Consider the following 15,136-nt stretch of genomic DNA (forward strand, 5'->3'; position numbering starts at 1 on the left):
CCATGTTCCCATTTTTCAAAACGCTTATAAATCATACAGAATTTCTTTTTTTTTTTTTTTTTTTTTTTTTTTTGTTGAGAAAGTAAAAATGTGCAAAGTTTCCTGTGAGAGTTAGGGTTAGGTGTAGGGCCATAGAATATACTACAGTTTGTACAGTATAAAAACCATTACGCCTATGGGATGTCCCCACTTTTCACAAAACAAACGTGTGTGTGAAGAAAAAAAAAAGGTTGAGTCACGGGTTTGTCAATGAAGGTTTAGGAAGTCAGGCTGCATTCCTTATCGGGCCTAAGTCTTGAAAGCAAGGCTTCATTAGGAGAGAACTGAGGAAGGAGTGGAAAAGAATCGGATGTGCAGTTAAAGTAATGGCTAGAAACTCATCTTGTATTCAAGAATAAAAGTTGATCAAGATATAACCATTTCAGCCAGTTTTTAAATAAGATTAAAAAAAATTAGGACAACTCCCGAGTGAGTAATTCTTCAATTTATTTTGTCCAAAAAAAAAAAAAAAAACTTTTTGAAAGGCTTCATCAAGTACAAATAAGCCTACTCTTCCTGTAAGTGGTGTAAGGCCAGGATTTCACTGGTGGACATGCTTAATCGTCTTATGCAGTGAACAATTACTGCATTAATGAGTGAGGATTGGTTCTTAATATTTGAGTTATGAGGCCTGACGAATATCTGTACCTAATCCTGGCATGACTTGGATTTATTAACTCTGTTTGTCTTGGCTGTTGAGTTTCTTCAGGTGGAGGAATCATCCAAAAGATTAGCTGAAACTGGTCATGAGAGATTGGTTAATTTAATACCACCACCAAAATCACAGACAATAAATCATCTGATGTAAGACACTGCAATGAGTATTGTGCAGTTGTTGTTTTTTATTGTAGCCTGTCACATTGTGCCAGCCTATTGTCATCGAGAAAGCACTTCTAGCTGTTTGCCTGGCACAGTGTTGATAGTTTAGACACCTCATCGTATCAAAGGGGAAAACCAGCGGAACGGGCTTGAACTGTTGACATGGTTCTGAATTCCATTCAATGACACTCAGTTACTGATCTCACATACTGATTTATTTGTTTGGCCTGCCTTAAAAGTGTAAAAGGACTTTACTGAGCTCATTGTAAGTGTGCTTTATTTGTACATCAGCTTTATAATAGCAAAAAAATTGTGTACGGGAATTTTTAAAGCCATATTTACATTTACATTCATTCATTTAGCAGATGCTTTTATCCAAAAAGGCTTACAATTGAGGTATAGAACAAGCAATTCATCATAAAGAGGCCAATAAACAAAGGAAGTGCTCGCAATACAAAATTCGAGACATTTTTCAGATGAGTACATTCCAGATGGGGTGAGAAGATCATTCCACCAGCCATATATAAGTACACAAAAGTTTTTAGAGCAGATGTAAACCATCCCTAGTATTGACTATAACATAGACTTTTTTTGTTGATTTATTAAAATGAAGTATAATAATGTATATAAAAATAAGTATAATAAATGACTGATTCTATACAACAATTTTATATCAATTTGTCGAAATAAGTTGTTTTAGCTTCTACATGTGAATTTAGGCTTTAAAACATCATTTGCAGGAAAAAGAAAAAATGGATATTAATTTTAAGATTTGCTAAAAAAAAAAATATATATATTTAAAAGATGTTAAATTATTAGTTTTTTTAATTAACTTTAAATGAGCATTAAATAATTGCAAAGATAATCTAAATGTCAAAATAGGGGATATAAATATGCATAATTAAATATCTAATATCAACCATATACTGATAAATAACAAAAATAATCAAATAAATCTTGAATTTTAGTGGATAACCGGTATAATATTATAATTAAGTATAATTTTAGTGGATAACTGGTATAACATGTGTGCATTTGTTTTCAGTAAACTAAAGTAAATAACAGTTGGATTAAACAGTTGGACTCTGAACCGGAATCTCAGTAGTGCTGTATTATATTGTTGATAATCCTGTGTTTTCCTTGTGCTCTGTTCAGTTTTGAAATCTTTAAATGACTGACCCATTTGTTTTGAGACAAAGCTTTAGGAACTTGGCTCTTTACGATTTGCAGCAGAGTCTGCACAAGTAATCTCAGAGCGAGTCTAATGCTACAGGACCCTCGTTCAGATTCTTGTGGACATGTCTGTGTCCTGAGCTGTTCAGGTGGGGTTTCCATGGACCTTGTTTTTAATAGCCTTAGGTTGGAACTGATTTGGTACAAAGTGACAAAAGAGGGCAAGAACTGGAGACAAACTCTTCCTCTTGTAACGTTCTGTCCTGCATATGCGATCTAAACATAAGGTGAATGACATATGGACATTTTAAACTCAGCCCATGTGTCCACCAAAGCATTTTAAAAGTGCCAGGCCCTGCTTGAGAGCTCTTACAGTGAACAAACTGTTCCTCCAAGCATTATTTTTCATGTTAATATTGTTAAACCCAGCATATCTTCTCCATTGTTGTTCAGTCATTATACAAGGAATGATGTGCTCTTTTGGTAGATTAAGGTTAAGAAAAAGATGCCCACAGCCCTCACAGGTCTTTAAAATTGTCTCTCATTCAAGGTATAGGAAACAGCAGAAGATACAGCCGTACTGTTCCAGCCTCTGGGCTGCATGTGAGTCATGGGGTCATTTTGGAAAAAGAAGTAATGGATTTGGAAGTTAGTTTAGGAGAGACTATGTTTGTTTTGCGCTTGTCTGACCCACAGAGTATAATTTAATGTATAAATAATTCTGTGAAAAATAGTTGTCTAGTCACAGTCTGAATGATCTCAAGTTCCACATACTTAGTTCTCCAAAGATTCATTATTTTGTGTCTTCATTTTTTTTGTCATTAGCTGAATTAAGAATAGCATAGTCATAGTATTATTTCTTTGACTATTCTGTAATATGATAATATGCTATTTCGAATTCAGCCATTGATGACATTTCTTCATCTTCTTCTATTTATTTATTCTTTTTGTCCTTTCTTGTTATTGGTTGCGGTTCATCGGTCTTGTTTAGTCTTTGGTTGTGGTAGATGTGTCTATAGAACTTGTTCCCCATGTGCTTGTCTTGTCTTTGGTCTAGTGTTGCTTTAATATAGCGTACGGGTAGTTCTTTTTTAAGTTGAATTTGTTTTGGGCTGTTCATGGCTAATGTTACGTTTTTTTTTATTTAATTCTTAATGCTTTTTAACTGGTCTTGAACTTCTTGTGATTATTTTTGGATTCCTGTTTCAATGCAAAGCTATTAATAAAGAGCATTGGGTTATACTAGTGGTTGGAGAAATCTGGCTTTTAACGAACTTAAGCATTTGCTTCGCAAAATGGTTTAAAAGCTGTCAAAATCCTGAAAAATGAGCACATCTGCAGGTTAAAGATGCAATTGGTTTGAAATTTTGAAGAAAACACAGACTGTCAATTTGAGAAAACAATAATTTTATAAAGTGCAGATTTCACATAAATTATTGTGATATAATTAAAAACGGGAAAAATGCTAATAGTAAAGCGTAGGAAAATGCGATATAAACTTATATGACTGCAACTCACCTTACCTAACATCTACAAGACCAGTTGTAGAACATCTGTTGTGTTTTGTTGACTGTAAAAAAAGAAGTATTGATGAAGTCAATGAAATAAGAAACAATTTAATAAGCCAAACAATATTTTTGGTCTGGGAAACATTGCTGAGTAGTCGTGTTCTACAGAGGACGGTGGAAGTGAGGTCCTGAGGTCTTACCAGACCTGCTGATGTGTGTGTATTTATAAATTCTCCTAATGTCCCTCTGTGGGACGTTCAGTTTTGGATAACACAGTACATTGGGACATGAGTGAATGTGTCCTGTGAGTGTGTGTATTTATGTGTGAAGAGCTAGAAGAAGGCGAGAAGGTGTTTATGTCTTTCAGTAGAGGAAAAAAGAAAAGTAAAAGAAAAAAGGGTGCATTTCTCCTCTGTGTCCAATGAGCTTGGCCAGCTGCTGTCTGTCATCACAATTCCAGTATAGAGGTTTGGGACTTGTATCGGTCTGTTTTCGTGTTAATTGCTGGTGTCAAGAACTGTCTTTATTATAATTAGGTGGACCCAAATGATTGATTCTCGCATTGAAACATTTGAAGATAATTAGTGGTGTAGCGATCCATCAATATGGATCGATACATCGATCAAATGTCTTACGATATACGATGTATCAATGCCAAGCGTAAAATGTTGATACACGCGCACATATATATTTTTAGTATTTTTAGCGCACATTTTTTATATTTTTCTACAATGGGAATACCTTGTTTTTGTTGTTTTCTAATAAGGATTTACACTTTTTCATTTAATGTGTGACTTGAATTATTTTTTTATTTTTTTATAAAAAAAAAAGTTTTAGCCTACACTGTAAAAAATAAGTGTAATTTTAACTGTAAAATTTTGTAAAAACGCTACGGAAAAAAACTGATAATAGGTTAACAGTAAGTTCCCGTACTATATACAGGGAAAAACTGTAAAAGATCTAACAAAGCATTTAATGTAAATTTACAGTAAAATTCTGTTAATTATACAGCTTTTAGAAGTAAAAAAAGAACAAATCAATGTATAATTTACAGTCTAAAACTGTAAACTGATATTCCCAGAATTCCCTGCGTGACACTCCACGTTTGAAAGTATTTTGTTTAAATAATCATGTTTTTAAATAGTTCCTGTTATCAGTTATGTACATTTGAGCTTTATGTTACATCTTCTGTTGCTTAATGAAAGTTTTTTGCATTATTTAAGTATCACGTGTGTTACCATGATGGTGTTTTGTGTTTCCATAAATGTGCACCTTCTATATGTTAATATATACTTCTGCTTGTGGTGAAGCTACTTGTGATGAGCTTTGATACTTCATGTGGCTTTCTCTTATACAGTACCATCTTTATTATTATGGTGGTTGTCAGTATTTTCAAGGTACAAAACAGATTTAATTTTGTGTGTTGTTGAATTTACTGGTTTATATTCACATTTTCTTGTTTGTAAATTACAGCTTTATATTGTAAAATTAACAGTTTTTGATGTAAATGTGTTTATAGTTTTCTGTATTTTTACAAAATTATTCTGGCAACCACAGCTGCCAAAAAGTTTTTGTAAAAACAACAAGAAATTTTTTACAGTGTATTTTTTGTTGTGAATGTCCCTTTTGAGGCACAGGATGTGGAAATTTCAGATATATGTTCATGTTATATATTTTGGTTGCATTTGTGAGTTGTTGATGTGTGATTCTGAAGATTTTAGATGATTGTGAAAAATGTAGATGGTTGTTTAAAATAGGTAAATAATATAATTTTTTACATTTAGTCATTTAGCAGACACTCCAAAGCGACTTACAAATGAGAACACTAGAAGCAATCAGACCAACAAGAGAACAACAAGAGTATACAAGTGATGTAATATCATAATATCGATAATTCGTTTGATATACCATACTCCAGAATCGAATCATATCGAAATTGTCTCATAGAATTCAGATTAGAATTTTAGATCACATTGTAATTGCTATTATAAGTTAATTATTTGTTATTTAAAGTTTTCAATATGTAATTATGTTTACATGTATGCATTTTGCAAATTACACTGCATTCAAGGTGTACATATTCATATACACGACTTTGGCATTGTTAGTGCCATGTTCTACTGTTTGACCTATAGGAATGCTATATGGATGAATGTCTCCACACTAACTTCATCTGTTTTCAAAATTTCATCTGACGTGGGAAGTAACACCAAACATTTTAAGAAATGTCAGAGCCCTAAATATCATTGTAAACTTTTAAACTTGTTACACTTTCACACTTATTTCCTGACTAAATGGATGGATACATTTAAAAGTTAAACAAATTAATAATGTTTTGATTTTTCATCCTCGTTCTTTTACTCACATTTCATTCCAAAGCTTTAAAAATAAGTGGTTAATGAATGGGCACAAGTTAAAAAAATAAAAATGACAAAGGGATTACTGTGAAAGAATGTTGCAAAGTTGCACAAGAGTGCATGCAGGGTTTAAGAGGCAAAGGGCTAATGCATTCCATGGTTGCTCTAAAGCAGTGCATATAGCAGCACTGAAGCCATTAGGACGGTCTGCATAAAATAACATAAACTAAATGCATGGTATTGATTGTTGATGTCCCTGTTCTCCACTCTATCATCAACCATTAGCACCACATAACTTAGACATTAATTCTCAAACTTTTATAAGCATAGTTTCCTGCGATATAAGAGAGTGATGAGAGACTATCACCATTCAGATATTTCTATTATCATTATGGTTGGACGACATTTGCAGACAATATTGGCATTAGAACACTTTACAGCACATCCCCAGCACCTGTCCAAGAGGGTTAGACTTGGCCTTGACATCAACAAGATGGCCTTTTGATTGATTCTCTCAATATGACTGAGTGCATGTTTATGTAGAAGTACATTGATCCAGCATGTAGTTGGATAAATGCTTGATGTTTGCACAGTGTGTGATGATTATAGCTACTACTATTTTAAATGTAGTGCTGTAATTTGTCATTTGGTGTCGCAACAGTAAGTTAAGGTAAATTATTTGACCTTTTAAACACATGCACTTTCAATACCATGATTAGGGAGAGACCCTTGAGCAATGCACTGAACACCCCCTGGGTGTGTGTTAACTGCTGTGTCTGTGCACTTGGATGGGTTAAATGCAGAGTGCAAATGAAGAGTATGTGACACCATACATGACCTCACATCACTTATAAATATTTAATATTGTAGGAAAAGTAGTTATTTATTAATCACTTTATTTATTTAGTATGTTAATTGTATTCTTTAGTTAGTTGTATTCCTGCTATGATTAACTTTTTGGTAGGGTATATTAAAATGTATGCAAAATGGTATGAATTTTTAAGACCCTTATTTTTTAACTTCTTTTGCAAGTTTTACATTTTTTTTAGAGAAGCCAGACCAACCGCAAATTCCCATGAAAGCATGTCTAGTTTTGCTTATTGACTCACTGAGGAAACGTTTGCACAAGCGTCGTGCGTATTATTTCTGCTGAAGCATGGCTTTGAACCAAATCCCGGCGTAACATCTTCATTCGTCACTTTGTGCCGAACATCTAAATAGAAAGCTCCGAAAAGATGTGACTTGGTAAACAGAAAACATAACCCGTTCATCTAAATCTGGTGGAGGTGCCAGTCATCCCTCCCTCTGCTCGAGACTATCCTGCTCTCACTTTCATCAACATCTCGCTGCGCGCAGCACGTGCCGGTTACGCACTCTCTCCGTCCACACCACCGAGCTTCTCGGACTCTACGATATGATACACGGACTTTTGGGACAGTGTTGAAATGACCGAACCTCGGGCACGACTTTGAGTCCATCTCTCACGGACCGGCTGCGCTCCTCCCCAAAGAACCAGAATGAGTTTCGCGCTCCGGAGGGGGAATACCGGGCATGTCGTTTACTTCTAAACGGTTCTGCTGTGTGCTTAGACAATATATGTCAGGAAACCTCCAGTAATGGGATGCGTTGGGCTTTTTTGTGCCGCTGGATGTGTTCCAAAACTTTTGAGTTATTAATTCGCACGTTAGTGTCTCACCATGAAGTGCTCATCGTCCAGTTACGATTTAAGATGAAAATTGAGCTGAAATATTCATATCAATGTAAAAACAGGTCTTTATCGGACTGTGATTATAGTGACCTTAACTGAATAGTAATAACACGTGGACGCGATCTGTGAGGCTTTTCAACTGTTTCACCTGAGTAAGCCACGTTTATTCACGTAGGTTGTTAGAATGAACATTTCGTCTTTTAAAGGGATTAAATGTTTAATTAGTAATTAAGTTAAATGTCCTAATACGTTATTTTATTATTTTGTTGATTAAAAAAATATTTTTTGTTTGGAAGTGATTATTTAGAGTAAGTTTTGGTGTATATTAAAGATCATTTTTAACCGGTATTCACAGTTTTCTAATTGATCAGTTATCGGTTTATTAACATCGAGCCCACCGATAAATTCTAGTAGTACTCTAAAATAAGCATTCATTTTTATGGTTATTTGCAGAAATTATTTAACTTTGTATGTAACAGATGTTCTTTCATAAGTGGAGTGTCAATATATTTTGTTTGTCAAGATTAGATTCGAATTTAAATTTTAATGGTTATCTTTGCAACCAAACTGCTTAAGGAAATGTATTATTATTAATAATAATACAAAATCACAGCATGAATTATTATTAATCATGCGTCAATATTAATTATATTATTAATAATACTGTTGTGTTTTTATTGTAGTTGATAACTATTTTGCTATCATTGTGTTCAGAATTTATCAGAATTTAAAAAACAAACAGTTGTGCAAATCAGCTATAGGACATTTAAACAAATACAAATAATTGTTATCGGTCATTAGGAAAAAACAAATAATATCGGTCAATCTCTACTGTATATGGTGCACTAGTTTGCGTGTGTAAGCACAAAAATGTTGGGTAGCCCTTCAAATAATGGAGGCATTAGGATGCTGGCCCCCCCTGCACCCAATGATGACAGGCGGGTTGAGTTTGTGGCTCTCGGAGCTGTTCACACTGAAAGAAGCGAGCCGTCGAGCCCGGAGCGCGGACACCCATCTCACCGCACCGGCTTACTGGGCACACCGCTGCCAGTGCCACCGGGCCCAAGGGCGACCCCTTCTGCCTCCAGCAAAAGCTACAGAAAGTTACAGAACTACCTGTACAATGTGCTCGAGAGACCCAGAGGATGGGCATTTATCTATCATGCCTTCATGTAAGTCACCCATAATTATGAGACGCACTTCTTTGTTATGCATTCAGTTTTTGTTTTACAAAGTCTTAAGCTAAGCAAGAAGCATGTTGATAAATTACCTCAGAGAAACAGTTAATGACTGCAATGTAATTTGCACACACACAAATGGCCCACCTGCCATGCGCTCACCTGGAATCAGTGACAGTCTCTAATTCTGAACAAGCTGAGTTGAGATATTTTCCTATTAGGTGACCCTTCCAGTAGTCCATATCATTTCAGCATCCGCCAAGATTGATTTTCATCTCTTGCAATTGGATTAAATTCCCATGCTGCATTCTTTCAACAAATCAGGTTTGCTTGATGGGAGAGAGCCGTTTGGCATTTACAGATGCGTTGTATAACTTGGTTGAAATCGTAAAATGCTTCGGGATGCTCTAATACAGCACATTATTAAATGGTTTATTCATTGTTGCTTGTTGTGTTGCCAACTAAAAGGGCAGAGTATTTAGTAAGAGATGTAGAGCAAGTGCTCCACCAGGCTAACTTTGACATTTGTTTATTCAAAGTTAGTTATTAGCCCACTTCTCTTTGGTTGAGAGTCCTAAATAGTCCCTATACTATAATCAACTAAATCATAGTATTTGACTGGTCAGAAGTTGTTCCCCGCAGGCGCACATGTCAGAGGTCGTTTATGGATGTCTGTGACAATGACAGTAGTTTAAGCCCTGTGCAAAAGAGGCAGGTGTATGATGTCTTATTTTTTATTACATTAAGAATCCGATGCATTTCTTTCTTATAATGTGGTTTATTTTAAGAAGGCCCTTTATGGATGCTACACCATGTGGTTTTAACCTCTTAATGAGTATTAAAACCATAGTGAGCCATTAAAGTGCAGTCATCACCTCTATTCTCTTACAGTTTGAGAGCAGAAGGGAGCTCATCAGAGTCCCTCATACATTCATCTTCCTCACTCTAAAGCACAACACAGAATGAATTCACTGATATCCTAATGAGTGCTTTGCAAATTCCAAAATAGCTTGTAATCGCACAGCTTCAGGGTAAACGATTCAAGTTTGATTTAAATATATATATTTTGATTATTTTAACAAATATTTGTATTTTTTGCTATTTAAAGTAAGCATGTTTTGCTGATATTTTTTCACTTTTACTACTGTAACATGATGAATTTCCAAGTAAAACAGGATACTCAATAAGAAAAAATGCAGGGTGGGAGTTGGGACTTGATTTCATCCACCGTGATTAGAACGTGGGAAGTGGGCGTTGGATATCAGGATGGAGCCAGACAGAATGTGATTTTCCTAAAACAAGACCAGGGCCTGGGATTAGAAAAAAATTCTTGGTGCAGTTCATAAAATGCTCTCAAATATTTTTTTCAGAACATCTTTTTTTTAAGAATAAATAATATAAATATATATATATATTTTAATCTTAAGAATACATTTGTTTGACGTCAATAGGTTTGATGTTGTCTGATTGTATATTATCCTACTTATAAGGCTGACTTGTCTAATACAATAAAAATGGATATTGCCAGAACGTCACTAAAGTTTCCACACTAAATCTAGCTCACCAGCTGTTTCTGTAAATTTTACATGAAGTAATTACCTTTATACCTATTATCATAGCCTTTAAATATGTATAGTCACTTTTGGTCAACCTGCTTTCTAAAAGACCTTCCCCTTTGTCCATGAAGAGAAGGGGTCTGTTCTGGTGTGTTTCACCCCAGTGTAATTTAAACAAGTATAGCGGTCTCTAAGCCACTGCCTCTGTTTGTTTACACCATCTATGTTGAGCACTCTCTCTTCCTCTCTCTCTCTATCACTCTTTCTCTCTCTCACCCATACACTCACATGTACTAAATGCACAGAGCCCATATATATATGTGTGTGTATATATATATATATATATATATATATATATATATATATATATATGATATATATATATATATATATATATATATATATATATATATATATATATGATATATGTGTGTGTGTGATATATATATATATATATATATATATATATATATATATATATATATATATATATATATATATATATATATATATATATATATATATATATATATATGATATATGTGTGATATATGTATGATATATATATAAGGTAAAGACCAGATTTTACATTTTTACCTGTTCATGATCTTTGTTCGGAAATTAATTCATGGGATTAATCAGAATTATTTTATTAAAACTGGTTTTATGAAAGTGAAAAAGTGAAAGTGAAGTGACATTTAGCCAAGTATGGTGACCCATACTCAGAATTTGTGCTCTGCATTTAACCCATCCGAAATGCACACACACAGAGCAGTGAACACACACACACACACACACACACACACTGTGAACACACACCCGGAGCAGTGGGCAGCCATTTATGCTGCGGCGCCCGGGGAGCAGTTGGGGGTTCGATGCCTTGCTCAAGGGCACCTAAGTCGTGGTATTGAAGGTGGAGATAGAACTGTACATGCACGTATACGTTAAACAGTACTCTAAAAAGTGGGTATTTACTTTGTATAAGGTGTCAACCTAAAAATGTAGATGAGCATTCTTATAATAATACTATAGCTCTCTGTCCAATGAATGAAATACAGTGAAGAGTTATTAACAGTACCTGACGTGTCAAGGTTATGCCTCTCAAGTTTCAGACACCCAGTGTCTAATTCTCTGTTTCTGTTAGCGCCTGGGCATGTGGCATTTGGATGATATACATTTTGCCAGTGTACTGTATGGCATTAGCATCTGAGTTTACTCTTATATGGCATCCGAGAAAAACTAGCAAATGGGTAACAATGTGACTTGATGTCCTAGTGATTATTTACTGTCTATATATTCCTATGACAAATTCAAGTTTATTGCTAGTAGTGGTACTTCAGCAAATAGGATCTCATGGTACCTTGCTTTGGCGCAACTGTTGTGAAGAGCTGCTTAACACTTTTTTCTCTCTTAAATCCATCAGTTGACAGATTAGACAGATGATTTTCAACATACCTTATAGATTAAATGCTAGGTAGTGATCAAAACTTTGGTCAAAATTTGGACTCAACTGAATTGAAAGCACAAATGACATCTGTCAAAATGCATTTTGGCTGAAAATGGAGCCATTAAAAACAAATCAGACTGAAAGGACACCTGCTGCAGTTCCTGACACAAATTCCTTCAGATGTGACTGAGCTATTGCTAGGACAGCTTTTGGATTGTTGACGTGACGTATGTTATACATGGGGGTCAAAGTTGAACATATGTAATGTACATGAGCAGATGCCTAGGATGCAGCTTGAGGTTTAGTAGCTGAAGCTGACCTTTGGTTGCATCCGTTTTCCATAGCACCGCATATAGAAAATCACATGCTGTTTTCAATAGGCCCTGAGCAAACACAAGAGCTTTCAGAGTTAACAAAGGTTCTTGTACTGTAAATGTGGGCAACGGTACCAGGAGTTGTTAAACAGTCTCAAACTGAAGAGATGAACAGCAGTGATTACAGTGGAAAACATCTTCATCCCTTCAACAGCCCCTGAGTCACGCTTCAAGCCCACCCTACAAACTAAACAATAATTGAGCTCTCATTTTGTTAAATGACTTCCCTACTTATGGATGACTTTTTCTTGCTTTTGTTTTTTTCTTTTGGATTAATAGAAACAGCTTTGCTGCTTAATATAATAAAAATGCAATGGTATTGGCTGGTCTAACACAAAAGAAATGGACGTAGCCTAAAGAGAAGGGAAATATGGAAGTTAGAGAACCAGAGGGAAAAGTGAAAAGGCCTGCATTTTTTTTCTTCTTCCTTAGGATTCAGTATGTTTTGCAGTTTTACCCATTTTTTTTTACTTTAAGTAGTCAGCCAGAAATAACAGCTTGTCCAGAACTGGTGCTGCTCTGCTGCTCGGTCCCTCAAAGTGCTGTTCACTTGAGTTTGAGTAAATAAATATAAAATAGAAATTGCGCTCCCTGCACAAACATGTATCCTTGCATGCTGGAATTGCGTGTGTAAGAAATGTCTTTGTACTTGTAGTGCTGTTACGCTGTTCAATAATGCATTTTTGTGCTTTTAAAGAAATTCCGCAGCAATCATAAATCCAACGGGGATGCGACCCTCCTCTCCAAGGAAGGTCATTGGTTTTTCTTCTGTGGTGGCTTTGACCTTGTGAAGTTTAGCTGCTGACCAGAGGGGCCACCAAGATTTTTAGGATAAGCAGCATTAAGGATGCCAGATTTTTGCAGCAAAAAGATTTTTCTAGGCCCCAGACAAACCACAGATAGTTTGTTCTGTCCACCTCTGATGACAAGGCAATAATTTAATACACATGCTTTAGTAGGCTTTTAAACATAATAATGGCAGACACTTTTCCAGTAAGCAGGGTGGTTATTATAGTGTAGGTTATATATTAAGTGTGTTGAGTGATGCCTTGAATTCCAGCTTTGGGTTGCCTTGATATTGAGTTTTTCAGTGTTTTTCTTTTCTTTTTTTGTTTTGGATTTTGTTTTGATATATTTTTTATTTTATTTTGTTTTTGTTTAGATTTTTTTCTCTTTTTTTTCTATTTCTATTTTATTTTGTTTTTGGTTTCATTTACCTGCCATACCCAACTTTGATAATTAAAAAAAAAAAGTTTTCTATATATCATTTTTTTTCCTCACCATTTCTCATCAGATAAATGCCAATAATATTTCAGACTTTTATAACATGGGTTTATGAGATTATATTTGTAAATTCGTATTATTTATAGATGAAGGAATGAGAAGGATGCAACTTTCATAGTACAGTTCCTTTACACAAATCAGAAAATGAATGAAAATTTTCTCATAAATCCAGAATGGAAGCTATTTAAGCTATTCCAGTGAATGCAGGTATTGCATAGGGACCTGTATTTTATATAAAAAATCATGTGGTGATCCATCACAGTGCCAAATTTGTTTATTGAATATAACTTTCTGCTCAGCATATTCATTTATCCTGCTCATGACTGCAGTGTTGCTTGTTTCTCATTAGCCTGTTTTACTGGTTAGCTCCAATGGAGTGTGTAAATTCTGCCCCATTAAAAACACCCAATATTTATTTAGCTATCACTCTTCATTCCATAATACCCTTCAGCAGTGTATTATCTCTTTTTCTCACACCACCTTTAATTTCCGCTCAAGATACGGCACTCCCCCTCATGACCATACTACTCCATTGCAGTGGCTATCCACCACATTTGACCAGTGGGCATACGGTGAATTAGGTGGAAGAAGAGGAAATGCCTTTTGAGTCTATCTGCTAAGTGCTAGTTGAGGGCACATTTAGGATTGATTGTTAAGTACTTGTGAGTGGACTGTGGCCTCAGGTCTTTGGCTTCACTTAATAGGATAGTCCGTTCCTTTCAGGATCAAACATAGACATGCATCTGTTTTGTTTTGAATCAAATTAGCTAGATCTAAATTTTTCTGTAGTGTTTTGTAATGCCTAATTTGTTTGTTCGCTCTGTTTTGGTATTGTTTGTTTGATGTTTTTTGTTGGTGTTGAAATTTATTTTATTTGTTTTTTAATTGTTTTAGTTTCATTCAGTAAGTTTTTTTTTATTATTTATTTTTGTCATGTTTCATCTAGTTTAATTGTTTGTTTTGGTTTCTTTCTATTGTTTTGTTTAATTTTTTTATATTTCATCTACTTTTTTGTTATTTTTATTTTTATTTTATTTTTTTGTCATGTTTTGTTTAATTGTTTCTTAAGGTTTGGTTTGGTTTGATGTTTTAAAAAACATTATCTTAAAGTCTCTCACAAGGTGGAGTCCTGTTTTACAGTGGTGCTGTTTTTATTTTTATTTTATTTTTTTTTTGTCTTGCGCAGCAGATTGAGTTAAATGAGGTATGGAATGCGCTCTTTATCTGCATTAGTTCACATTGTTTATTAAGGCTTTGAGTGACTTCATTATGTCTCATCCACACAGGAACTACTTCAAGAGGCAACTGAAGGTTACTGGTCATATGAATGATGTTCTTTTTTCTCATAATATTTTCCAAGAAGAAAAAGCTGGGGGGGGGGGGGGGTAATTAAGCAAACAGAGGTGGTGATTATGCAGGAATCACTCTCACAGCCTTTAGATGTTTGGGTAGTGGGACCACTGTAGACCAATATACATTCAGAAAATGTGAGAGAAAGGCATTTCCGGTCAAGACCAAACATGCATGGGGAGTTTTGTTCAGATTTTTTCCCCTGGCCTCCTTCAATGAATGTTGCATCCCTAGATTTCACACAGTCCCTCATGACATTTGTGGCAGTGCCTGGTGACACTAAACTGTTGTCTAATTCAATACCCTGTCACATTCTGTACATGGCCGAGCGTCCAGCTGGCAC

General features: G+C 35.0%; 1 protein-coding gene across 1 annotated transcript in view; it reads left to right on the top strand.

The window, feature by feature from the left end:
* Nucleotides 1-7,148: 7,148 nt before the first annotated feature.
* The window catches only part of LOC127934939 (potassium voltage-gated channel subfamily KQT member 4), a 36,034-nt gene continuing 28,046 nt past the window's right edge, over nucleotides 7,149-15,136 (top strand). The window contains exon 1 of the mRNA XM_052532519.1: nucleotides 7,149-8,776. Coding sequence (XP_052388479.1) covers nucleotides 8,475-8,776 — 302 coding nt within the window. The 5' untranslated portion in view covers nucleotides 7,149-8,474. The remainder of the gene's footprint in view (nucleotides 8,777-15,136) is intronic.

This window comes from Carassius gibelio, chromosome A19 (genome assembly GCF_023724105.1).
Source record: "Carassius gibelio isolate Cgi1373 ecotype wild population from Czech Republic chromosome A19, carGib1.2-hapl.c, whole genome shotgun sequence".
In the NCBI taxonomy this organism is placed as follows: Eukaryota; Metazoa; Chordata; class Actinopteri; order Cypriniformes; family Cyprinidae; genus Carassius; species Carassius gibelio.